Here is a 26,829-nt window from a genome sequence, read left to right on the forward strand (position 1 = left end):
AGTACATTACAAAAATGCAAAAAATACAAACATCAAATACTGCTTGATGCAGAATGCATGGATCATACTTTATTTTATACAAGATACCTGTATCTCCTCCAAATCTTTCATTATTTCGTCAAGATCATGGAATAACTCCTCCTCCATAGTTGTCTCTGGTGTAGGCTAATCAGATGACCCTTTCTCAGCCATTTGTTTTTAACACCTGAAAGGCCACAAAAACAAAGTACCCATAAAAACAAAAGAAAAAAATGCAGGTAGTGGTTTCTACATCCTGGAGGGTTAAACGTCCATGGTTATGGTAAGAGGCATCCTTGATGAAGTTTATTTTCCTACTCTGAACTGAACTCTGGAATAAATACCCGGTCGAAAATAACAAATGTTTTGGTTTTCTAAAGACGAGTGGAGACGGCGATCATGGATTAGCGCTATGTAAAGGGAGGTTTGGTAGCCGATCTGTAGTTAACATTGTATACATTATATAGTACACATTTTACACAGTAACGTTAGCTCAGTGTAGTTTTTGACACGCCTTAGCTATGATTTGAACTAAGATAATCTACTTGTTGTTTATTTTGCTTGTTATCAGACTCTAAAATGTTGTTATTCATTCTTTGTTGAGTTTACCAGGAGTTACATTTGTTCCACAAAAGCCGTTTGTTTATGTTGTTACTGCTGAAACTGTAAATAGAGTGGTGTTTTAGGCCAAAAAGCAGAAGGGAGTTAGCATTTCGTCCTAAAGTCAATGTTTTTTTTAACGGGGTTTTGTTTACAGTTTTTTCGATTGCTATGACACTTTTTTCAATACTTTTAACACATTTTCTAAACTCTTAACGCACCAACACACCTAAAACACACAACTGGCAAAACAGTTAATTTTATCCTCAAAAACACACATTGTAAACTAAACTCTCACACTCTTTACAAAAACACTGTAAACATGTCTCAGGAACAACTAGTTATACCAAATCACCAACACATGCTCTCTTCCAACAGAAACATTTAGTCAATCATAACACAATGTCATGAAAAACACAAACATAAGATGGAAAAACAAAAACTGCATAAGTTTATGTGTAAGTCTGTCCTTATACAATAGACAGTAGATTGTATTGATTATAGACTGAGTTTTGCACTGCAGTTTCTTTTGAAAACTTGTTTATATTTTTGTTTAGCTGGGTTTAGTACTGTAAATGCATGCATTATGTTTGTTTTGCTACAGCAATTCAAGATAAAAATGAATCATCCATCTTAGAGTACGGTTTATGAAAAAAGTAGACAGAATTGCTGCAGTAAAGACTTTACAGTATTTACAACAGGACATTACTGCAAGATAACAAACATAGTCAATATTACTTCCATTTACAGTAAAAAAGTAAAAACAGAAAAATACAAACAGAAAAAGCCACTGAAAAATACAGTTTTTTTCAATCGCTAACAAGCGCTTACCCATACTTCAGGGGCCGTATTCACAAAGAATTTTAAGGATAAAAGTAGCTCCTAACTGGCGAATTTAGGAGCAACTCCTAAAAATAATGGGCGTGTCACTCCTAACTTTAGGACTCCTAATTTTTTTCACTAAAAGTAATTCACGAAGCATTTTAGCCCTAAAAGTAGCACCTAAGTCTGGGACAGCTTAAAAGAAGTCGAGAGGACTCCTAACTCACTAAGACCTATTCACAAAGGATCGTAAAATGCCTTAGGTGCTGATCCTCCTTAACATGGACAGTTTCACCAACTCAAAAGCATTGCCTATACTTAAAAAAGCACACTTTAAAGGAACAGTATGTAGGATTGTGGCCAAAACTGGTATTGCAATCACAAAACTTGTGGCTAAACCTGGTACTGCAATAACACAACTGGTGGCCAATACACAAAATGACAACATAAACATCAGTTGCAACTCCACTTTTTAAATGACAATATCCTGGCCAGACCACTGTTGTCAGTGAAATAAGTATTTGAAATGAAAATGATTTCTTAATGTCTAGTGACATATAAGAGCCATTTTATGATTAATTGATATACATTTCTTATATACTGTTCCTTTAATGTAAACATATTGTTTATGACATTTGTTTCATAATTCATTCATGACAAGCAGGAAGTTTTTAGAATTACATGAAACAATAATGATATTAAATATTTAATATTGTATGCCAACCTGTTGCCATGCTTGCCCGTTCTCAGTGCCGAATTTCCCTTTTATTATGTTTCTTTTTTCCAGGACCAACTGGGACAGCAGCAGTAACTGATCCTGCGTCCAGTTGGGCTTTCTTTTCCGTTTTGGCGAGTTCATAATCCACCGTCATTTATTTATTACATTAGGCTTCTTCAATATGGGCAACATTTCCTTGCTTTAAGTAGTCTATTTAGGCTAATAGGATGTAAATTAATCAAGCAAGTGTTAATGCAATGTCGTTTTATTATTAGGCAAATGGCGGTTTTCATTTGGGTATTTAATTTCATTCACAACTTTTCTTTTATATATGCATTTCGATGGCATTACTATTATTATTTTGTGTAGGACACAGACATATTTCGATGTAATTCCATGATTTGGTGCGTCTGTGTTATGTTTCGCATGACAGCCTGTCATCTAACAACCAATCACCGTGGTCATTGCGAGGCAGCTCGTGCATGAGAATTGACGTCATCCGTAGCAACGAAGACTCACTCTTAGTTTAAGAGTTATATTTTTTCCTTACTAAAAGTAGGTCTGAAAGGCGTTGTGAATAACTTTTAAGAGAAACTCCTAGCTAAAATCTTTTAGTGCGATTTAGGAGTACTCTTAGTGGTAAGATAAAATTCTTTGTGAATACGGCCCCAGATACTTTTTCTAAACACTTAACACAGACTCACACCTACAAAACACAATTGGCCAAATGCTAAATTTTTTTCTCAAAAACACATTTAGTTAAATATATACTAACTCTTCATTTCAAAACAGAACACAACTTTCTCTGCACATAATAACTTTACCAAAACACTGGAAATCTGACTCAAAATGAAATTATTCTTTAAAAGAATAACACTTATTTTCACTTCACAAAGTACATGCAATCAATTAAAGTACACCAGGTTTCAAAATACTGGCTATTGTTGACATTAAAAAAACTGCATAGACTTTTATGTTTCAGTTTTACAGGTATTTGCATGCAATCCACCGTTTTTACGCTAAATGTCTTAGTTGGGAACTGTATGTCCACATGTACAGCAATGTTCACATTCAAAAGCATTTCAGTAAAACACAGTTTTTCCCTGACAACAGGAGGTAAAGTAGAAACAAAATATGATAGAACAGAAAAAGTTTACAGTATTGATCTTGATCATTTTTGTGGAGCTTTCCTCTTCCCCCAGAGGGTGAAGACGTTGCAATCTTTAGAGGGACAAAAAAATTCTACATATGCATTACTGTATAACCTTTGACAGGTCAAATGAAAATAGAAACAATTCATGTAAAAAGCAACCAGTTGGTTTATTGAAAGATGCCTATAATGGAGGCAACTGTTGACCACCTCCAACTGAGCTGCACTCTTTCACCAGCCTCTCTTAGTGAAATCAGTGAATTTCATCACTGACTACTGTTCTTGCAGCCCTTGGAGTGCCGCCACCACCATACATTCTCTACATTGCCCTCTCCTTGGGCCTGCTCTTCTCCCTGGCCCTCCTCCTCTCACTGTCCTGCACCTCTCACTGCATCTCTCACTGTCCTGCACCTCTCACTGTCCTGCACCTCTCACTGCTCCTGCACCTCTCACTGCTCCTGCAGTCCTTAAAGTCCTCTTTTTAGTGTCAATGTAATAGGAATAACCCCTGCCACTGAGTCTAAGCCACTGGAATCAGCTGTGGTTGGCCCAATTTACCCAACATAAATCAGTTGTGTGTCAATTATACAATTTTCTGTTTATTATCAGCTGAGATATATTGTTTCTGAACTGATCTCATTGCAGAAGCAGAGGTTTTTATACTGTATCTAAGGTTTGGAATATTTTATTTTGCTATTGTGGGATGTTGTGTGTTAACATTTGTAAATACTACAAAAACAATCCATAGTTTTGTTGGGAGGTATAGCTCGTCTGTTAAGAAAATTTTAGCATTGTGGAAATGTGTTCACGGACTGCATATTGTGTGAAAACGACATGAAATGTGTGAATGGTATGGCCACAAAAAAACGATGCTGTGCTAATTGTGTTTAGAGTTTTGAAAATGTGACAACTGTTTGGACAAATGCTTGTTAGCGACTGAAAAAAAACTGTAAAGTAAAAGGAAAATCTCATCATCTAATATATTCCGTTTCTATTTGGCCACATGTTCTCATTCACATTACACCTGATATCTTCTCTGGCAAGGCATCTTGGAAAGAATCTTTTGCCATGTCTTATCCACCCCTGACAGTGTTCAGTTGTGATGTCTGTGAATGCACCATCTATTGCATCCAGGTGGGACTGGAGGAAAACCTTCCCTTTGACCTGGTGGTCTTCAGTTGACTTGTGCAGCCATATATCTTATTTTTTGTGTTGCTCATATTGTTTCTTTTCCACACAAGATCGAACTAAAGAGGCCCTCCTTTACACTATTGTATACCATATAGTCATGCAATTGAAAGAACCTGAGTGTGTTTCCTAGGTGGGAATCAGCTGTGATTTATATATTTGCATTGGTACAATAAGTTGTTTTTCAATCCCAATGGAATAAAATACAGGGAATATATTTATGTTTCAATTCATCATATAAACAGCTGTTAACTTTGACTATAAGTTAGGTTTAGCACATGATGTTATCTGTTTTGACATGCTGTGTGAAAGCATTTGTAAATTTGACATTTAAAATCTACTGTTTTGGTCTTGTTTGAGCTTGTCTGTAAACGAAGTTAAAGCATTTTAAATTTGTGTTAATTGTATGGATTGTGTTAAACCAACAAGAAATGTGTTAATAGTATAGCTTACATAGGTGGATGTAGTGCTAAATGTGTTAAGAGTTTTGAAAACTTGTTAAAAGTGTTATAAATATTACAAATCAATTAAGCTACACACACTCTCTCTCTCTCTTCCTCTCTCTGCCAGTCATCTGAGTTTTTTTTTTTTTTTTTAACCATCAGCTGGCTCTAACCAGTTTTTTTTTACTTTACGGAGTGTCTGACACTTTTTGCTGTATTTCATAAAATATAAAGGTAGTAGTGGTATATATATAATAAATAATATTACAAATTAAGCTACACACACAAACAAACAAACACTCTCTCTCTCCCTCTTATGATCAGTGATACAGAAATATAACAATTTGTGATCAACCCATATATTAATTGCATGCTTAAAATAACATACAGTTTAAAGCCTCGCCCATTTCAAGACAAACCCCACCTACTTTCGGGTTAGGCCACACCCACTCCGAGTACAGATACAGATAATTCATATGGTTAACAGATACAGATAATGCTGTACTCGCTCATCCCTAATCAACAGAGGTGGAAAGTAACGAATTACATTTACTCACGTTACTGTAATTGAGTAGTTTTTTTGTTTATTTTTACTTTTTGGAGTAGTTTTTAAAATCTGTACTTTTACTTTTACTTAAGTATGTTTTATTTAAAGTATTGTACTTTGCTACATTTTAAATCATATCCGTTACTGAGTAAAAAAATATTTTAAAAAGCAAGGCGATAAAGACGCGCAACGGATGTAAATGGGCGGGGCCCGGGGGAACGCGCAAAAAGAACCATGGAGACGGACGAGACAGGCGCGCGCTAATGCAGACCCGCCTCAGTTCAAATCTTATGAAAGAAACCCCTGGTCACATTTAAGCGACCACTTTCCACTGACGCGAAGCGGGTGTTTCATTTCTATGAAAGGTAGGATTCATGCTCTTAAGTACGAAATTGCACGACGCGTTTTTAATACCATGCGCATTATCTTCCGAGGTCTAGCAGCTTCGCGTCAAGTCAAACACAACTTCAAAACGTCCTCGAATGCGCAGGTCATTAGACATTGCAGAGAGAGCGAGAGAGAGAGAGAGAGAGAGAGAGAGAGTAAAGGTCATCAGGTACCCAGGTCAGGGAAGTGAGAAGATAATAAACGTGTCAAATGTATATAGACATGGCACTCATCTCATTATATGCTCATTTAAACTAGATATATAGTTTAATAAAATAATGTATGTTACCAGCAATACATCAATTACAACCTTACTATAGTGATTGTATTTACAAGCTGCTGACCACCTTCAAAAGTGCATAAAAATCATTAAACAATTCCATAAATGTTTCTTACTTTAAAAAAGCTTTTTATTTTATTAACTTTTTGTTATTGCACTTTAATTGTAAAGATGTTCCTACAATTAAAAACAACTAGTTTGAGATGTATATTCCCTTGTCGTTTTTGAACTATACTAGAATCCTCCACCTCTTCCCGCTGTAAAAAAAGTAACTTTTACTCTGAGTAAAGTTAAAATGACTTACTTTTTACTTTTACTTGAGTAGATTTTTAGACAAGTAACTTTACTTTTACTTAAGTAAAATATTATTAAAGTAACTTTACTTTTACTTGAGTACAATATTTTAGTACTTTTTCCACCTCTGCTAATCAACACAGTGCATTGATCTTATAATGCACAATTATTTTCTCTTTAATGCCGTTCAGTGTGCAATATCTGTGTCAGTGGTTCTCAAACTTTTTCAGTGTGTGGCCCCCCTTGTGTACGGCACATTCCTTCACGGCCCCCCCAAAGAAAATTTATGAAAAAACTGTTCTAAAACTCACCTTTTAATTAAACAAAACATATTGAATGATACAAGGTACTGCTGTTGGTTAGTAGCCTTATTTTTTTTTAGGTTTAATTGCACAGAATTCATGATAGATGTATTTATTTTATAAATTGTCATAAAACTGGGGCCCCCTGGCACCATCTCGCGGCCCCCCTGGGGGCCCCGGCCCCCAGTTTGAGAACCACTGGTGTAGACTGTATATTTTTCACAAAACACTTAATGTTAAATAACTTAATTATATCCTGTTTACACCAACCGTGTTTCAGGCGTCAAAATGGCCTCTACCACACCTAGTTTGCCGCTTGAACAGTTTGAATGCATTCGCACTTGTAGAGCAGAGTAAACGCACAGAAAAAGCAAGCTTCTTGTGGGGGGGGGCAAGTGCTATGCGGTTGTCTGTTTGCAAGATGACTGATGTTGATTGTGCATTTATCGAGAGAGTTACCGGTTGGTATTTGGTAACCTTACTATAGGGGGAAAAACAGCGCGGGTCAATACACGTCACGTGACTCAAAAGTGAAATGTGTATTACAACTTACCAAGTTACTCGATGTCCTCACTGACACTCTTCCAAGCGAGGTCCTTTTTATTCCTGTCTCTATAGAAATAAGAACTTGTCGTAGGCTATAGCTCCAGTTGACTGCTTACGGACAATATCAAGCGTTCCTTCAGGTTGAATGAGTGACTCCGGGCGGGGCTGCTCCACAGCAGCAAGCAGGCTCCTGATTGGTCAACTCGTGCGTCAGCCGGCAATTTAAGTCAAACACAAAATGCACAAAAAGCGTCTTCCACGCCAAATGCCTCATCCGCGCCTCGGGACCTCCAGACGCGCGTCAACGTGTCTTCACATTTACTTTAAGCTCACGTAACACACGCTGTTTCTGCATTTCTGATGTTAATCTGGAGTACCTATAGAGTAGTTTGACATCCTTTATATCTCTGAAGAGTCTTTAGTTTAATCAGATTTATAAAAGAAAGATTAGCTTTACCGAATCTTTCCGATAACGTACGAAAAAATGAAGAAGGAGGAGTTACTACCACAGGAGGAGCGAGTACGAGTCATGCAACACTATACAACACTGTTTTAACTTATGATTCACTACATATTCGTGTCATTTATATAATATACACGGGCCTATTTCCAACATAAGACAGAAGTCTTACTTACTGCGTGCAACTCGTCATGACCCGGTTCTGAAAATCCACAGCATCAAACACACACGCAAAACTCCGCTGCTAATCCGGATAATAAACTATATCCATTGTTTCCATAAGGCTGGATGTCTTCTCCTTACATTCTTCTCCTTACATCCAAAAACACACTTCTTCTTGTGCCATTGTTGACTTTTGAAATTAAACAAAGCTGAGTGGCGTGATAAGCTGTTAGCAAGCTCTAGCGTCTCCCGCTGACTGACGGCTGGGCGGGGTTTTCCGGGGGAAGTTTTCCGGCGGAAGCCCATATAAAGAAGTGATACGTATTGAAAACCCCTGAAACGTCAATTAGAACCGTAATCGAAAAAAAATTGCCGCAACTTGTACGAACCCTGGCGAAGTGCATTCGGCACAGAAATACTCTGAAACACGCCCAACTGCGGTTTTGACACTTTGCCTACGTTTAGCATGAGGAAACAACTCTATAACTGTGTTAATAAGTCAGAATGCTTGAAATACCATTAAACCCCCCCTTTAACATTGAAATCACTCGCGCTTCACGCCTCTACCACGGTTGGTGTAAACGCAGCATTAGAGTGACAATCTTTCTCTGTCCCCATTCACCTGGCTTTGCCGTACACTCGGCCTTCCCAGTTGGCCTTGTAGCTGGGTCTGGACTTTTGGGAATTATCATCATTTACTGGGTTTTATTTATGCTGGTTTTTGCCCTGCTACTTTATCTCACCTACCTTTTCTAAATAAACTGTTTTTTTTTGCACTACCTACGCTTGAGTCCAGAGGCGATTCTAGGGTCTATGGGGGCCCCAAGCAGAAAATTTCCTGTGTGCAACACTTCTACAATGTCCTTTGCTTAACTCATTATTCTACAGTGCAACAGTTACTGCGAAAGATACATATATACAAGTGTAATCCTCATCATACCTAACATTATTAACATGTTTGGATGCATAAATGGCATAACATGTTTGGAAATAATGACAGCAGAGAAATATTTTCTACATTATACAATGATAGCAATGACTCATAACTTATTTTTACAATATTTTAAGAAACCAGTCATTTTATGACTGCTATACTAAATAATCTCAATCATAGTTACTGCTAACTGTTGTACGTTAGTTTCCAGAGTTAAATATTAGTAAACTAAATATTAATTTCATATCTGAAAATACAGAACAGTATAACACATACATCTGTTGATTTTCTCAGCAACAATGCAATTCTATAGATTTGACAAGAGGTTTTCCTGAGATTTGTTTGATAATGTTTGAGACCTGACAGGGTGAGGATGTAGTTTGTCTTACCTCCCTTAAACTCATCATCTCTCCGTTCTTCTTCCCTTTCCCTGCTTTGCACAAAACATTTCTAATGTACATCTACAGAAGCCAATAGTGATCGAGTCAAAATAAGATAAGCATTGTTATTTAGAAACTTCCTTTAGTCTCGTCATGTTTTCATAAGCTAACTCACTCGTGTGGCATCTTTTGATTGCGGTTGTGCGCGAATGAACGCAAAGACGCGCGCGGACATGAATACGTGCATGCACGCGTCATTGCGACTGCTTCGTCGCTTTTACAAGCGTAAATTGGGTAACTACATTGCATATAGATCCGTCTTTGTAAAGGATTGCACTATAACTGCTAAAATTTAAGCTTGAGATTTACACCGGGGCACGAAAGATTTACACTTGGGCACGTGCCTGACTGGAGCTGGACCGGACACATTAAACCACATATGCGTAAGAGGGCTGCTCACTTTAGCGCCTTTTTGCGGTTAAATTGTTTTAAATCACTTGAGTGTTAGCATTTGCAAGCCTTTGAAACACGTGCAAATGTTAAACTTTTCCTATTTAAATTTGCTTATTAATCTGGGAATCACATGCGGGCCGGACCATGGGTCGTGATCCGTACGGATCAACTGCGCCAGCACGACTGAACGATACAACGTCACCCCTTCGCTACGTTCATTTTCAAAACTGGCAAGTTATCCACCTGGGTTGGATTTTGACTGGGCTAAGCCAATGTCAATCAACATTCCATCCAATCAGAATTTTGATTTGCAGTCATGTTGAGTATCTATTTTCATCTACCGGGTGTAGCTGGCCATCCGAGAAACAAACTCGGGGGCCCTCTAGTGGCTCGGGGCTCCAAGCAGTTGCCTGCCTTGCCTGTTGACAAGGTGCGCCTCTGCTTGAGTCCCTTATCGGTTCCTGACAGTCACGTGATTTTCATGCATCTAACCTGGATATTGCCATTGCCAACATCAGACTGAAAATGGCAAAATCATTTACTATAAGCATGGTGATTTCTTAAGTATTTGAAATACACTCCCTCAAAATATTTTGTTACAAACTACATTATTTCTTCCACACCTGCATAATACAAATTAAAAAATACACTAAAGTAATTAAATACGTATTTAAAATACATTTAATTGAAACACTGCCCATGTCTGCATGTACTCCATCCTAGACCATAATAATATGGCAAGGAATGGAGTACTATCAATTACATTACCTAATAAGAAATGATTCCTTGTAGCGCCAAATACTCCATCCTAGACTATATACTTACAAAACTGCCATGCTTTGTTGTTCTTTACCCTTCTCTGTTATCTTTGGCATGATGGGCAATTGTTAAAAGCACTACATACATCAAATAGAATTTAATATTTATTTATTTGGTTAGTTATTTAGGGTACCACAGACCAGAATGAGACACATATAAAAGTAAGTATTTATTAAAACATGAGCATAAGACAGAAGGATGAAATGGATATTGTAGAGGATATGGATGATGATAACAAATAACTCCACACATTTACACTTGACAATCACAGATAAGAAACAAACAACTTTTCATTCTTGCAGGGAGACAGGCTATGATGACAATAAAGACCATCGGACGATGAATGGACTTTCAGATCTTCAGATAGGTAAGTAATCTCAGGTAAGTATCCACAATACACATGCAATGAGTGGTATGTGTCAACATGACTAGACAGTGATTATGAGGGAGTGTGGAGCATAAGTAGCGTGCGCTGATAATGAGGGACGGGTGATAGTGAATTAGTACTCTGGTGATTGTGCTCGTTGCAGGAGAGTGTGCTGAGAACCTGGTGATTCTGAAACATATATATATTACATTATTATATATTATGAAAAGCCAGCTCAAAATTCAGAATCAACACATGTCAGCCAGCTTAAATGTGTATTACAGTAGCATTCCGCAGGCCTTCTGCTGAGGACGATACTGAGACAACTACTGACATTATTGAACCAATCAGAAAAGAGAAAATCATGAGTCATCAGTCATCCGCCTTCCCACCAGCACGTGCAAACTCAAATGAGTGAGAGAATCGGGACAAAACATAGAAGCGCAGAGGGACCAGTAGATGTCGGGTTATTTCAGTAAATAGTTTTTCCTTCTGTACATCATTTACACATTTAAAATTGGTTTATTTTACACAAAGAAACACATTTCTGCGTGATTAATTTGTATTTGCCGTTCATGTTTTTGATTGCATGCCACTGTTTGCAGACTTGCAATGCTTTTTGCAGTATTTCAGTGCAAAAACTGTGCCAAAAAGATAAGCGTGGTAAATGAGGTCAGATTAATAACGTTCAGTTTTATTTAGCGTTTATATGAAGTTTCATTTTACAAGACATTAATTACACTTAAGATTACCAGTACAATGTTGGAACTTAATTTACACCTTTATACAACTGTGTTGCACATGCAAATGTATTTTACGCTTGCAATGTCACATACCCTCTCACAAATTTTATCCAGCGCATGCAAATCTTTTACGCGTCATTTTGACTTCATAATAGCTTCACAAAAATGAAGTTTACCTGTTATTTATCTAAACATAATCATCCTTTAGGTCAATGTTGAGAACAGCTTGTGAATTTATCTGGGCTTGAGACAGACAGAAATGGGCCATGTGGCAGCTAAAAAAATAAAACAAACATATAAGAGAAAATAATGTTAGAAAACACTGTCAATAGTCAAATATAAGCACTGATTAATAAAAGAAGAGATTTTTATGTGGGAACGTATTGAATTTGTATGATTCATCACAAATGGCAAATAAGAACACTGCAAAAAATGACTTTCTTACTTAGTATTTTTGTCTTGTTTTCAGTAGAAATATCTAAAAATTCTTAAATCAAGATGTATTTTCTTGATGAGCAAAATGACCTAAGAAAATAATACTAGTTTTTAGACAAAAATATACAATTTAAGTGAATTTGTGCCTAAAACAAGTAAAAATATCTGCCAATGGGGTGAGAAAATTTTACTCGAATTAAGTGTTTAAGAAAAAAGAAATCTTATTTCACAATTTTTTTTCTCACCCCATTGGCAGATAATTTTGCTTGTTTTAAGGACAATTTCACCTAAATTATATATTATTTGCCTTAAAATAGAATTATTTACTTAGGTAATTTTGCTCATCAACAAAAAGCATCCCAATTTAAGAATTTTTAGATATTTCTACTGAAAACAAGACAAAAATACCAAGAAAGTCATTTTTTGCAGTGAAGCAAAACATTTTAGTTTATTTTTTATCTTAGAGGCAAAAGTTATGCACCCATACTGTAGCTTTAATAACTGAATGAGTTTTACCATTTACTGTGAGTTGAACAGGAGCCTGTAGATCTCCTACAGAACAGTAATACCAGCCAGAATCACTCTTCATCAGTCCAGACATCACCACAGTGTAAGATCCTCTCCTATCATCACTGATCTCAACTGAATACTGGGATGTGTCAGATCTTCCCACGGTGTAACATCTCTTGGGTTTATATCTGCACCACTGTTTGGTGTTATCCTTATATTTCATGCTGTAGAGACACTGTACACTGATATTACCACCTTCATCTACAGTTACACTGCTGGACATCACAGAGACATCAGGAGCTGTCATCACACAGACAGATGATATTTGTCATTGACATTAATCAAAAACAAGAGCAATGTGATGATGAAGTGTAAAATAAATCTCATACCTGATTGGATTGTGATATAACACAACTCTATCACATCATCACCATCTTTAATTGACATACCACACCAGTAATCTCCAGTGTTTTGATGCTGCAGGTCTCTCAAAGTGATAGTTAATAATCTCTGATCAGGATAATCAATTACTGACACATCTCCTTTAGTTTCATTTGCGTGTGCTAGAACAGAGCAGAACTTGGAAGCTGCTCCTGCTTGATAGCAGCAGTATTTCTGGTGTTGTGTGTATTTACTTTCATAATGAAATGGAATAATAACAGATCCACCAGTCTGAACAGTTACTTTCCTACACTCATCACCTATAAATCATAAACAAAACAACTGTTAGAACTTTACCTAAACTGAGTTTCTATCAACACAATAAAACAACAGAAAATATTAAGTGTATCCACTGTACATGTTTGTATTTTATATTGTTGCTATTTAATGATGTTGCTAATGGGTGACATTAAACAACATTAAACAATGACTAGCAACAGGGAAGTGAACAAACAGTGTAGATATAACAGACAGGAACCAATCACAAAGACAATGAGTAACTATGACAACACACGAGAGGGAATGAATGAGTCTAATGAGTGTCCGTGGCAACTAACAAGTGGGTGGAGCAAACAATCAACAGCAGGGCAAAACACAGAAACAGGACAAAACACAGACCGGATCATGAAAGAAACCCCCCCAAGAGCGACTTCAAGACGCTCCCAGGGCCATAAAGAGTAAAGTCCAGGCGCAACAGGGATGGGATGGTGGATAAAGTAGGACGGCAAGGGGGTGGAGGCAGAGCAGGAGGCCAAGGCAGTGCAGGCAGAGTAGGAAGCCAGGGTGGAGCCGAAGGCGGGACCAGAGGGCAGAGCAGACGGCCAGGGTGGAGCCAAAGGCAGGACCAGAGACCAGAGCAGAGCTGGAAGCCAGGGTGGTGCCACAGGTAAAACCAGAGACCAGAGCTGAGCTGGAGACCAGGGTGGTGCTGTAGGCAGATCCAGAGACCATGATGGAGCTGGCAGCCAGGGTGGCGCCCCTGGCACTCTGGACCTGTAAATAAGGACAGAAGAGAGAGAGGCTGGCAAAGCCATGGAAACCAAACTAAAGCCAGACAGAGCAGGCTTATAGCAGGTCCGGGACCCCCCAGACCCCCCTCAATTCGAACACTGGCTCCGACCATAATTAAACACACCTGAGGCAGTCAATTAAGGTCTTACTAGGCATGCTAGAAACTTTTAGGCAGGTGGACTGAGGCAAGTTGGACCCAAACTCTGCAGGTCCCTACAGGACCGAAGCTGCCCATCCCTGGTCCAGAACCTACATTTCACCTACATTCAACCTAGAAAATAATCATGCATGACTCAGCCGAAGGTTAAAAGAACTCAGCATTTTGCCCATAACCTTTTTTTTTTCAATTATTAATTAGTTCAAATATGGTCTTTTTAAACCAGACAGAGAGTTCAGAATTGTCCATCTTTGACAGGGCAAAGAGGTCAGTGTCAGCTATTTTGGATGAGGTAGAGAGTTCAGTGTCCGCCATTTTAGACAGGGCAGAGAGTTCATCAGAGTCATGCAAAGCCATTTTGGGAAGGGCAGCGAGTCTATGGAGCTTGGGTGTGACCATAATGCCTGAATTACAGGATACAGGAAACTCAGGAAATTCAAAAACAGTCTTCAGATTCAGGACAACATATTCAAAAGGTTCAGGTTCAGCTAACTTGTCGAAAAAAGCTCAGGGGACTCAAATGTAAACTTTTCAGCCATGACAGGAAGTGTAGAAGACTAACGTGACCTTAGTGACTCTGGCGATTCACATATTCTGGTGATTCATTTAGCACTGGCGATTCACTTGACTCTGACAATTTGCCCGTAACAGGAAGTACATGAGGCTCAGGTTCGGACCATCTAGTCGTAATAGAGAGCACAGGTGACACAGGTTCGAACCTTCCAGCCGTGACGAGGAGTTCAGGAGATTTGGGCACATGAGTTTGAGTGACTTCCTGTGAAGCAGAACAAAAAACAGACCAAGCAGACCACAAAGCCAAAGTAAACACAGAAAATTCCAAAAGTTGAAAAGATTCAAATGACTCGTTTGGCTCAGGTGACTCCAAAGAATCGGGGGATTTGGACGAATCAGGTGACGCGTTGTAAAGATCAATTTGAAGGGAGAATTGTAATGGGTCAGACATTATTGTTGAGTTTAATTCAAGTTTTTCTTGCTACTTTAAAATGAATGTCGTTTCATATAATTTGTCTCTTAATTTTAATCAATGTTTTGTTGATAAGTGTTGTGAATATAAATTTATAAAAAACAAAAAATCAATGTCATTAATATTTAATGCTCGTTTAGCCGATTGCACTTTTTGCTATTTCTGTGTTGCTAGCGGAGGACGTGCACGGACCTCGCACACTTTTAAAAATTAACGCCATACTAATTTTTATTTATTAATTGCACACTAAACAGCGAGAGGTAGGGAAGATAAGTTATTCAGTGTTTTTCTGAAAAATACAGTCAGTTCGTACAAAAATGTTCAAATGGACTATAAGATCATAAATATAAACTGAACAATGAACTATTATAACTCCCTACATTGAAGCAATATGCATTTCTGTAGGCTAAAGCTATACTTCACCTCTTATTATGTTAGAGAGTGCGCATCAAAGAGCGCGCGCGTCAGAGAGAGCTGATTGATATTGGTCTCGGGTCAGGTCGGGTTCGGGCTGAAAAAATTGCAGGCATTGTCGGGTAGGGCTTGAACACTTTGGGCCAGGGCTGGAGTTTTTGGCCCGTGCAGGGCTCTAGTGCATTCAGGCGTCCGTGGCTGCTCTGGCTTCGCATCCCACGGACTCCGATGCCTACTGCCCCCAAAAAATATTTAGAAGCAGCGTCCAACTCAACCCTGGTCACAGTGAGAGAGGACCCGCCTAACAACAACGCCAGGTTAACATAGTCCGTAAATGCCCCCATTTCACGGCCGTAGGGCATCAAATAATTTAAATTGTTCTCCAGTCCATGGTGAAATATGTCCTTAAATACGTTTTCTCCCCAAAGTCCACCTGGTTACACAGGTCCACAAATACCTCAATAGGGAAATCTTCCTGTTACAGCCAAAACAAGATCTCTGCTGGATCCATTGTTGGCTAGTCTTTCTGTTGTGAGTTGAGGCAGAGGCAAGTGAGGATACAAATGCAGTAAAGTATTTATTATAGTGATGGTCGCTGTTGAAGCACGCTTCATGAGGCTTTGAAACTTTTATTGCTATTTTCCCGGCGGGAGAAATAAGTCTTGTGCCGGGCGCAAATCAATAAGGGGTTGGTCTGAAGTAGGTTCATTATTCATAGGTGTGGTTTGGGCGTAACGTCAAATAAACCAATCAGAACGCTATCCAACATTGCCTTTAAACGCAAGGGCACAAGTTCCATTGCGGGTTGCTATTATTATGACGGATTTGACAGGCGCACGCCAGGAGCAGTTCACAGCCAAGGAGACAGACGTTCTTGTAAGACAGAGAAGTTGTTTTGTATGGGGATGGGAGAAACCCGCCCAAATCAGCGTCGGTTAAACAGGCGTGAGAGGAAATAGCCGCAATTGTCTCATCAGCTGCGCCAAGCACTACAATGATGTCAGGAGACGGGGGGATCCCAAGCTTGCCAGCATAAATCGGGCACGCCGGGCACACAGGAGGACATCGCTGCGTCCACCCTCACCGCTGAAAGGGTTTGGGGGCTTTGAAATCAGACCCAAGAAACGCAAGCAAGGTCCAACCCCAAAGTACACTACAAATCAAGTTCACATACATGAAGGTTTCTTATGAAAACATTTTAATTATTATTTAGATAAAATAAACGTAATACAGCCACACAACAAACTTATGAAAATATTTTAATCGTTATTTGCATGATAATTGTTTAATGCTGTCACACAAAATAAATAAAAACTATGCTCACCACAATGATTTCCCTTATCTCATGTATTAATATTTTTTATTGTAACAATTGATGATTTAATGATTTCCCTTATCTTATATTTTTTATAGTAACAATTTATGATTTGCAAAAAGTAACTGTTGCATCTGTGTTGATTAAATAAGCAATGCGCGTTGTGCACGCTATACATTATGGTCAAGCATGCGCCCTTAAAATAGCATAATGAACCACGCGCAACGCGCCACTGACTTTAGACTATTTTTTTTTTTTGGTTAGTAGCGCAATTGTTTTTTCAAACTGCAAAATAGCATAAGAGATGGTTTGCGCCGGAGCACGCCTCCTTTTTTGCGCTGAACCGCCCAGGGAGCGCAAGTTCATTCCCTAGTTTGCCGATGTGCGTCTGTGGAGGGAAAAACCTGCTGTGCGCCAGTGCAAAATATGAAATGATACATTTCATAATGACACTGACAAAGTCAATTGCGCTGGGTGCAAGATAGGGCCCACTGACTTTATGAATATTTTAGTTAATAAATACACTATTGTTTAAAATATACTTCGGTTTGGTCTCCCCTTTATGTCGTGTTCATTGTGTGCCAAGTGGCTACGACAAAATGTTTCGAAAATCCGATGGTTCACCACTAGGGGGAGTTGATCAAATGACCAGTGTCTAACATGGTTAGGTGATCTCAGGTAATTTTTATTATGCAAATATTCATCTTTCTGACTAATAACACTACAATTTGTCTACTTTTTGTTTATAGACAAATCAGTAGCTTTTCAGTGGCTCTTTGGTAGGGATTCCCAATTCGTCGGTCACAACGTGACGCTTTAGTGACCATCTGAAACGGAACGTCTCGGTTACGTATGTACATGTATTTATTTATTTATTTTTTTATAATTTTTGCACTTCCAGTACAAAGTACAAAATGTGTACTCCATATACATTATGCATTATATAATACTTTTACTAATGTGAACAAATATAACATTTTTGAAAAGTGTTACAGAAATTTGAAAATCATATTATTTAGTACACATAAACTAACAATGAAGGGTCTGCTCTGTTCACACAACAGCCTAAAGTCACAGCTCTAATGCAGTATGTATGAATATAAACCCTGAATGAGCAACTCGAGTCAAACTAGTGTACAATTTACACAGTATGCCTGTAACCATAATGACAATTGAATGACTGTAGTTTTATCATCAAAGTATTATTTTACAATAGAGGCAGCACTGAGGTGCTATTTATTTTATGTGCAATGTTATGCAACGCATTTTGTGTAAAGTGCGTATATTACAAAATAACAAAACTCAAGCTCACTTAAGATAAACAGTCAGTGATGAAATAAGGATATTAACAAGGGTGTCAATTTGGTTTGAGAAGTGAGGTGACACAAAATGGGGAAACTGTTTTCGACTTGAATCCCATTTCTTGCATTTACATACATTTAGGTACTATAGTGATACAAAATACAGGAAAAAATTAAGTTAATTATTAATTAATAAATTCTGCTAAGAAGAATATACTACTAGACTATGTATAAAAATGATATTTGTTTACTGTTTTCTAGATTTAATCACCTTACACAATGTAAAGAACATTATGTAAAAATAAAAACTTGATTAATATTGACTGAGTAAGTTCCTGTCAGCGATTAAACTCATAGTGAAATAATGCTTGAAATCAAATTGTGATGCTCTTTATCTCATTGGGCCCTATCTTGCACCCAGCACAATTGACTTTGTCAGTGACGCATGTATCATTCGTATTTTGCACCGGCTCACAGCGGGTTTTTCCGTCCACCGACGCACGTCGGCAAACTAGGGAATGAACTTGCGCTCCCTGGGTGGTTACGTGCAAAAAAGTAGGCGTGTTCCGGCGTAGAGCCCGAAGCCATTTGTTTTGAGAATAATGGCTGGCTGATGAAGTTATTGGCTGGCTAGCCGGCTCAGCCGAAACCTAAATGGCTGCTGCAGCCGCCAAACTTTTCATACCTGCAAATGGCTGAAGCTGCCACTACATGTCTACAGATGTCTATGTTATACTGATTAACAGTGTTGGGAAAATTACTTGTCATTTGAAAGTAATTAGTTACATTACAATATTACTGTCTCTGAACTGTAATGAGTTACGTTACTTTTGAGTTACTTTCATCAAAATAACAGAAGTATGACTAGGCATTTTAAAATGTAGTTTATTGCTGCTTATAAATCTAGAAGTTATGTGTTTGCCCTCGAGCTTTGAATAGGCACAGTGAAGACTTATGGCAAAATACAGTAACAATCACTGTCAGAATCATAAACATAGACAAATGATCTGGTAAAAGTCTGGTAAATTATGGTACACATACCAATCACAATAGAGCCCACTATACTGCAACCTATAGCCTAATAACATGGCAAAACATGCAACCTCTTTTCATTTCTATTCTTTAATTCACTTTTAATTCAGAGCCACAGCACAAACCTGGCATGCACTGGGTTGAATGAATGAATGATTATAGGTTCCCATACAAAGGTTGGTAAAAACGTTTAACATTGATGTTTAAAAGTCTACACTAATTTTACGTTGTAGTTTTGGTTGCTGTTTGTAATAAAACGGTAGATAGCATAGCAATAGCCTAGCAATCTATTATGTATCTGGACTGTAACCATAGCAACGTTAGCTTACCTTGTCATTGCTGGTGTGATATGGATTTTACTGGCAAGCTTTTTAAAAGTCTTTTTACTTCTGGGGTTCAAGCAGCATGGGAGACCGATAGAAAGAAACTTTCTGTTGCTTTTACTTAGTGCTCTCGTTCGCAGAATTATGCGTGTGCGGCGCTACCGGACCTGATTGCGACCACTTTAGTCAATGTAATACAGCCGCGGACTTCCCAGAAGCGGCTCTTTAAGAAATGCGTCTATATTTGACTTCACCGATTCCAAATCGCAGTTCCAATACAAAATTAAAGTAAAAATTAACATGCTGCATACAGCACCCGGAAACAGACATACGAACGTTATTTTACCCGCAGCTTTTTCCTGTGTGGATGCTGGTCGCGCGCATTGGTCAAAAATAATAAAATAAAAATAACATGGGCTATTTTTTAAATGCATTGTTGTGACGCGCACGTTACTAATGCATCGCTTCTTCTGTGCGAAAAACGAGCAATTTTAATTTCCCAATCCGAAGACTGCAGCCTCCGGAGGTCGCATTTTTACGCTGCCTACGTCATCAACACTGTCTTATTTCAAAATATCAACAATTATAAAGTTTATTCTTATTAATCGTAAATTGTTGAAATATGCGTATGGCTAGCGAATGTAATGCTCAGTTAACTTAAATAAACCAGGCTTGATGACGTATGCAGCCTGCATATGCGACCTCCGCAGGTTGCAACCCCTCTGTGGATTGTAGCAACGAGCGGGCACAAGACTGTGCTGTTATGAAACCAGTCGGAAAATGGATCTTGTGTATTGTTTATATATTTCGTGTGTGTATGTCTCTATGTGATAGAATTATTATTTGATGCAAATAATTCTAGCCGGCTCAGCCAAACTTTATCAGCTGGCGGCTCAATTTGGCTTAGGAAATTATTGGCTGATGGCGGCGGCTTCAGGGTCTATTCCGGCACAAACCATCCCTGATGCTATTTTGCAGTTTCAAAAAACAACTGCGCCACTGACCAAAAAAAACTAGTCTAAAGTCAGTGGCGCGTTGCCCGTGGTTCATTATGCTATTTTAAGGGCGCATGCTTGACCATAATGTATTGCGTGCACAACGCGCACACACTTTGCTTATCTAATCTACACAGATGCAACAGTTATTTTTGCAAATCATAAATTTATACAATAAAAAATATTAACACATGAGATAAGGGAAATCATAGTGGTGAGCATTGTGGTGATAGTTTTTATTTATTGTGTGGCTGCATTAAAAAATTATCATGCAAATAACGATTAAAATATTTTCATAAGTTTGTTGTGTGGCTGTATTACGTTTATTTTATGTAAATAATAATTAAAATGTTTTCATAAGAAACCTTTATGTATGTAAACTTGATTTCTAAGTGTACTTTGGGGTTGGACCTTGCTTGCGTTTCTTGGGTCCGATTTCAATGACCCCAAACCCTTTCAGCGGTGAGGGTGGACGCAGCGATGTCCTCTGCTGGCGTCAGGTCACGTGTAGAGGCAGATCTACCTCCCGTTACACGGCGTGCCCGATTTATGCTGGCAAGCTTGGGATTCCCCCGTCTCCTGACATCATTGTAGCGCTTGGCGCAACGATGGGGATACCAGCTGATGAGACAATTGTGGCTATTTCCTCTCACGCCTGTTTAACCGACGTTGATTTGGGCGGGTTCCCCATACAAAACAACTTCTCTGTCTTTGACTGCTCTTACAAGAACGTGGGTCTCCTCAGCTGTGATCCGCTCCTGGCGTGCGCCTGGTAAATCCGTCATAATAATAGCAACCCACCATGGAACTTGCGCCCTTGCGTTTAAAGGGAATGTTGGATAGCGTTCTGATTGGTTTATTTGACGTTACGCCCAAACCACACCTATGAATAATGAACCTACTTTCGACCAACCCCTTATTGATTTGCGCCTGGCGCAAGAGTTGTTTCTCCCGCCGGGAAAATAGCAACAGCGCCCAAGGTCCGCCCACAAAGTCACTTGCACTTTGCGCTTCGCACTTGCGTTTCAGATCGTTAAAATAGGGCCCTTTATGTTCTTGAATGAAACAAAGAGGACAACTATAGCAGATTACAGCATATATTTCGATTAATTTCTTAAAGCTGTTGCAAAGTGAGAAGCTTTAATATACATTACTGGACTAGTTTAGCTTTTGTTTCATTTCTGTCTCATCACAATTTCCCCCCGTCCCCAGTAAAAATTACGCCCCTGACTTTTTTTTGAAAACTACTTCATTCCTTTAAAGTTTCCCTTATTAACTCTTACAACTTTTAATGTTAGTTGTGGCATACTGAACGTTTCTGTACACCAACACTATTCTTTTTAATCGATTACTTGGAACATTTGCTCCCTGTGTGATTTTGACATGCTCTTGCACATCAAAGTAAATCATACAAAACATACGATTTTAATATCATAATAAAAATAACAAAACCTCACCACTAACCTCAATGTCACAGGGGCAAAAGCAAATTATACAAAAATATACAAATGTGGTCGTATGACGTAATATGAATTAACCACCTTTTAAAATACGTACAAGTTACCGTACCATTGACAATGTCACTGTAACAATACAATATTATATCATCATCACATGAAATAAAAATGTAATTATACCCTTCAATGTTTATCTATAGATGATCAGGTAACATTAGAAACAGCACTGAACATTAAAAAATCTCACCTAAAATCAGGCAAAACCAGATGATGGTGTACAACAGAGCTGCTTTCCCGTATGCGACCATTTTTCAACTTTATCTTCCTGTTTGTGAACTATTAGTTCTACACTTCCTTTTTGTGTCAAGCATGTGTTTAGTAATTTTTTCAAAATGTTTAGATACATTGTGCCATCGGCGAGTCAAAGAGGATAAGCCAAGAATTTTTTGTTAATATCACAGAAACTAATATTTTATCAAACTGAGATACTCTAAGTCTGTGGGAAAGAAATCTTTACAAATTTAAATATTGCACATCAACATATTCATTTGAAAATGATTCAGAGCATATCACCGCAAGCAATAGCCTTCATTTCACAGTCTAGCTGCTGGGATGTTACTCTTAACAGTTTTTTTAATGAATAAAATATATATTTAGTAATCTCAGTAAATTTACATTTTAGTTCTTAGCCATTACTGTTTTATGAATAATTTTTCAGTGTGCGATCTAAAGAGGCTGCTTAATAGAAATTGAAAAGAGGACATTCATGAAGGGTGACTACAGTGAAGATGATAAAATGATACAACTTAATTCTCAATCTTACATTTGTGTTATCCTGTAGTTTTACTATTATTATATCAAGTGCCTCTAAACTTTTGCCTGGTTGTGTGTGCTGATGTGTAAATCAGTGAAATTTCCCCATTTCCCAATTTTATTTTCCTGTTTCTTAAGTTGTTAACTGTGACTGAAGTATAACTTGTAGCCTACACTTCCTTTATCGTTATACATGTGTGTGGATTTTATATGGATCTTTATTTGCTTAATTAAATATTTACATTCACGAGCTCAACTATGTGAGTAGCACACTAGAGGTAAAAAACAGGAAACCACTGTGAGATTATATTTATAAATTTTAACAGAGATAAAATAGTGTAAATGTAATACTGTATGTCACATTTTGAAAGCTATTAGCTGTCCCTGCTAGACATTACAGAGACACAACTATAGGTCGATTTTAGCTATTTGCACACACAACATATGTGTATGTTTCATTTAGGAGGACAGGCACACTTTGCATGTAAAGAGTTAATCTCAAAGGTACATTTTGGTAGCAAATGTATGCATATCTGTACCTGATGGTACATTTTAATTTGGCAATTTTTCCAACAGTGTACTTACATGATCAGGCTAATCATTACAAATTAACACAACTTTTAGGAATTTTGAAGTCTAAATGTATTTATGAGGTTATAAACGAACTTCACAATGGTCGCTCGACTTCAACATCACCACCAAGCTTCTGACAACTCTTTCAAACATTTATAAAAATGTAACATTTTCGCTCATAAGTCTCTCTTTTTTGGGAATTGTGCCTTTATTTCTTTATCTTGAGATTTTTGTGCTTACTATAATTGTCAATTTTTTTTCTCTTTTGAGTTTAATTTATCTTTCATGTTTTTTGTTGTTGTTGTTTGTTAAAATTGCGATACAGTAATTTTTTATGAGCTTCATATTTTTTATTTTAAAAAATGAAGTAAAAACACACACAGTATATATCCTTACTTTGGACCATAATTAATTAATAATTAGCAATTGGTCTTGTATATGTTTCAGAATCCTGCCAGATCCTTGTTTGTATTTAGATCTAGTCATCATGGCAGGGTTCTGACAGTACAATGTTTTATGTGGGAGATGCGTGGTTTTAGTATTGGTTTATTCTGACCACGCATTTCCCGTGTCTTGTCACTTTTCCCCCGATCCCTTACTTACCATCTTATATTCCAGTTTATGTTTAGTGTTTTGTTTAAGTAATAGTTTTCAGTGTAGTCTTGTTTGATTTGTGTTTGCCCTGTTCTGTTTGCCCCCTTGTGGATTTTTGTTTTCCAGTTTCTACCCTGTTTGTTTAATAAGGTCCTGTGTTTCATCAAGTCCGCATTTGGGTTCTTCCTAGTTTCAAAATCCTGACAATATGTCTGCACTTATTTAGTTTTTGTAAATAAAATCTGCATTTATATAAGAATGTACATAAGAAAAGCGCTAAAAGAGATGTAAATAGTTTTGTATGGTTAGTTATGCAGTTAAAAAAAATCTGGACATCGGTTTAACATGATTAAAATAAAAATTTCTTAAAATGAAATTAACATTAATTAATATTATTTAATTATGTTCAAATTTTATTCATTTTAAACTGTTAACGTAAAGCTGATGAGCGCTACCCCCTCGCATTGTCCACGTAACCGGTGGCGGAGGAAGAAACCCATGCCCAAGCAGCTAGCGGTTAGCACAGACACCGTCCTCCCGAGTTCCGTTTTCCCTGTGTTGACACGCAACGAATCTCCAAGTGAACTCAGCAGCGAATCTCCGAGTGAACTCTCCAACGAATCCCCGAGTGGACTCTCCAACGAATCCCCAAGTGAACTCTCCAAAGAATCCCCAAATGAACTTTCCAACGAATCCCCAAATGAACTCTCCAACGAATCCCCGAGTGAACTATCTTGGTGTGAGTCATTTTCAAGTGACGCATTTTTGAGTGATTCTTTAATAGTTAGTGATTCTGTGGAACTGTTTGAGACCAACACACTTGCCAAATTACATGAAACAGCTACATTCTGTGAACTAACAGAAACAATAAAACAGTTTGTACCACTTGTATCACTTTAGCCTTCCTGAACTCTACGATCTGTGTGAATCTTCTATGTTGGCTCTGGCTTTGTGCTGTGGTTTGTCTGTTTGTTGCACACCAGTTCTACAGGAGATCACTCAAACTCATCCCCGAACACCCTCTCACGCTAGAAGATTCGAACGTGTGTCCCCTGCTGTCATGACTAGAAGGTCCAAACCATAGCCAAGTATACTCCCTGCCGCAGTTGAATCACTCGTTCCACCAAGGTCACATGAGTCCACTGCACCTTTTATTACGGCTGACAAGTTTGAATTTGAGTCCCATGAGCTAGTTGCTATGACCAAGTCTGCTGAGCCTGAGTTTTCCGAGTTTCTTGTCCTGACCATAAGGCTTGTTTTTAAGTTTTCCGAGTACCCTGTGTCATATTGGTCAGCTAATGTGGTCACCCCTAAGCTCCATAGACTCTTTACTTTAGCCAAAATGGTGGTGTAGGACTCCCATAGACTCTTTGCCCTCACCAAAAGGGCCACGCATGACTCTCTGCCCTGTCCGAGATGGCCAATTGCGAACTTTTTACCTGGCCGAAGATGGCTGTTCCTGAGCTCCATGAACTCTCTGCCTGGCACAAAAGGTCTGTGCCTTATATCTGGTCTGCCTTGTGTTCTGCTTCTCTGGCTTTGCCAACCTCTATCTACCCTGTCTCTATCTGCAGGCCCCGAGCTCCCCCAGCACCACCATGGGTTGCAGCTTCTCCCTGGTCTCTGGTTTTGCCCGCGGCTCCACCCTGGCCTCTGGTTCCACCTGCGGCTCTGCCCTGACTTCCTGCTCTGCCGGCTCCGCCTTGGCTCCCTCCTCTGCCGGCTCCGCCTTGGCTCCCTCCTCTGCCGGCTCCGCCTTGGCCTCAACTTCCACACCCGGACTATCATGGACCTGGTTGTCTGTATACATATATACCCTGTTAATTCATTCCGTGTCGTCGGTTAATATTGTAGCTTGTGCCTGGTTCTGTTTGTGTGTGTACTCTGACTGTTTTTACCCTCACTTTTTGGATTAAACTGCACTTGGATCCGCACCTTGCCTTGCTTGTTGCTTCTCACCTGTGACAGTTAGGATATTTTTTTGACATATGGATTTAAGATTTTTTAGATATTAAATATTTATATTAGATATAAAAATCGAGTCAACACAAAAGATAATAAAACACATTCAAACAGAGTACATAATAAAATATTATTATAGTATTTAAATGCAATAAAGGAATACATAAAAGAAGCTAAAGAGACCAAATGGGTTTTCAATAGGCCTGGCAAACTCGATTCCTTTTAAGGAATTTAAGGAACTTACTGTGAGTCACTCACTAAAGTGATCCGGGTTGTGTGAGTCACTTGAGTCATTTGAGTCAGTATTGCTAAATCGCCAAAGAAACTCAGTACAGAGCCACTTGTAACCGGCTGATCCACGTGACTCGAGAATCTCAGAGCCGGAAACATTGCAGACTCGCAGACCATGGGACTCATGAGACTTCGCTCGCTGTAACGGGGCGTGCTTTGAAGAAAGCGAGTGAGAGGGTGAATCCATTTGCAAAAGGTGTTTATTAGAAAAATCCAAAAAAGGGCCAGCAAACATATCTGTAAAGGGCAGATCCAAAAACGTAATCCACAAACAGGCACAAAGTCAGGGGCAGGCAGAGTTCAATCAAAAATACAAATAAACAGGCACGGGTCAGAAACAGGAACAGATGCAAATAACAGATAACAGGATCAGATTCAGACAGGTAACAGAGTGGTAAGGCTAAACATTAATCAGCCGCTAACAGGTGAACAGGAAGTGACTTATATACAAAACAGACAGGAAGTATATCAAAATAAAAGCCAGAACAGAACAGGATGTCAAAATAAAAGTCCAAAATACAAAAATACACAGAATACAAGAAAACACAGAACAAAACCTTACACTCGCTCTACAGAGCCACTAACCGGCTATGGCTGATCCGTGCGA

General features: G+C 38.4%; 1 protein-coding gene across 10 annotated transcripts in view; it reads right to left on the bottom strand.

Annotated features, from left to right (window-relative positions):
• The window catches only part of LOC129441712 (polymeric immunoglobulin receptor), a 62,083-nt gene extending 39,752 nt beyond the window's left edge, over positions 1-22,331 (bottom strand). For 8 of the 10 annotated variants that reach the window (XM_073872764.1, XM_073872761.1, XM_073872768.1 and 5 more), the window contains exons 1-2: positions 22,237-22,331; positions 12,948-13,259 (exon numbers count right to left, since the gene is read on the bottom strand). In XM_073872764.1, the coding sequence (XP_073728865.1) occupies positions 12,948-13,259; positions 22,237-22,297 (373 nt within the window). In that variant the 5' untranslated portion in view covers positions 22,298-22,331. Of the gene's footprint in view, positions 1-12,947; positions 13,260-14,729; positions 16,208-22,236 lie in introns of those variants that run through there. The other 2 variants (XM_073872770.1, XM_073872769.1) reach the window with 2 other exon arrangements.
• Between the last annotated feature and the right edge of the window lie 4,498 nt (positions 22,332-26,829).

This window comes from Misgurnus anguillicaudatus, chromosome 2 (genome assembly GCF_027580225.2).
Source record: "Misgurnus anguillicaudatus chromosome 2, ASM2758022v2, whole genome shotgun sequence".
Lineage (NCBI taxonomy): Eukaryota > Metazoa > Chordata > Actinopteri > Cypriniformes > Cobitidae > Misgurnus > Misgurnus anguillicaudatus.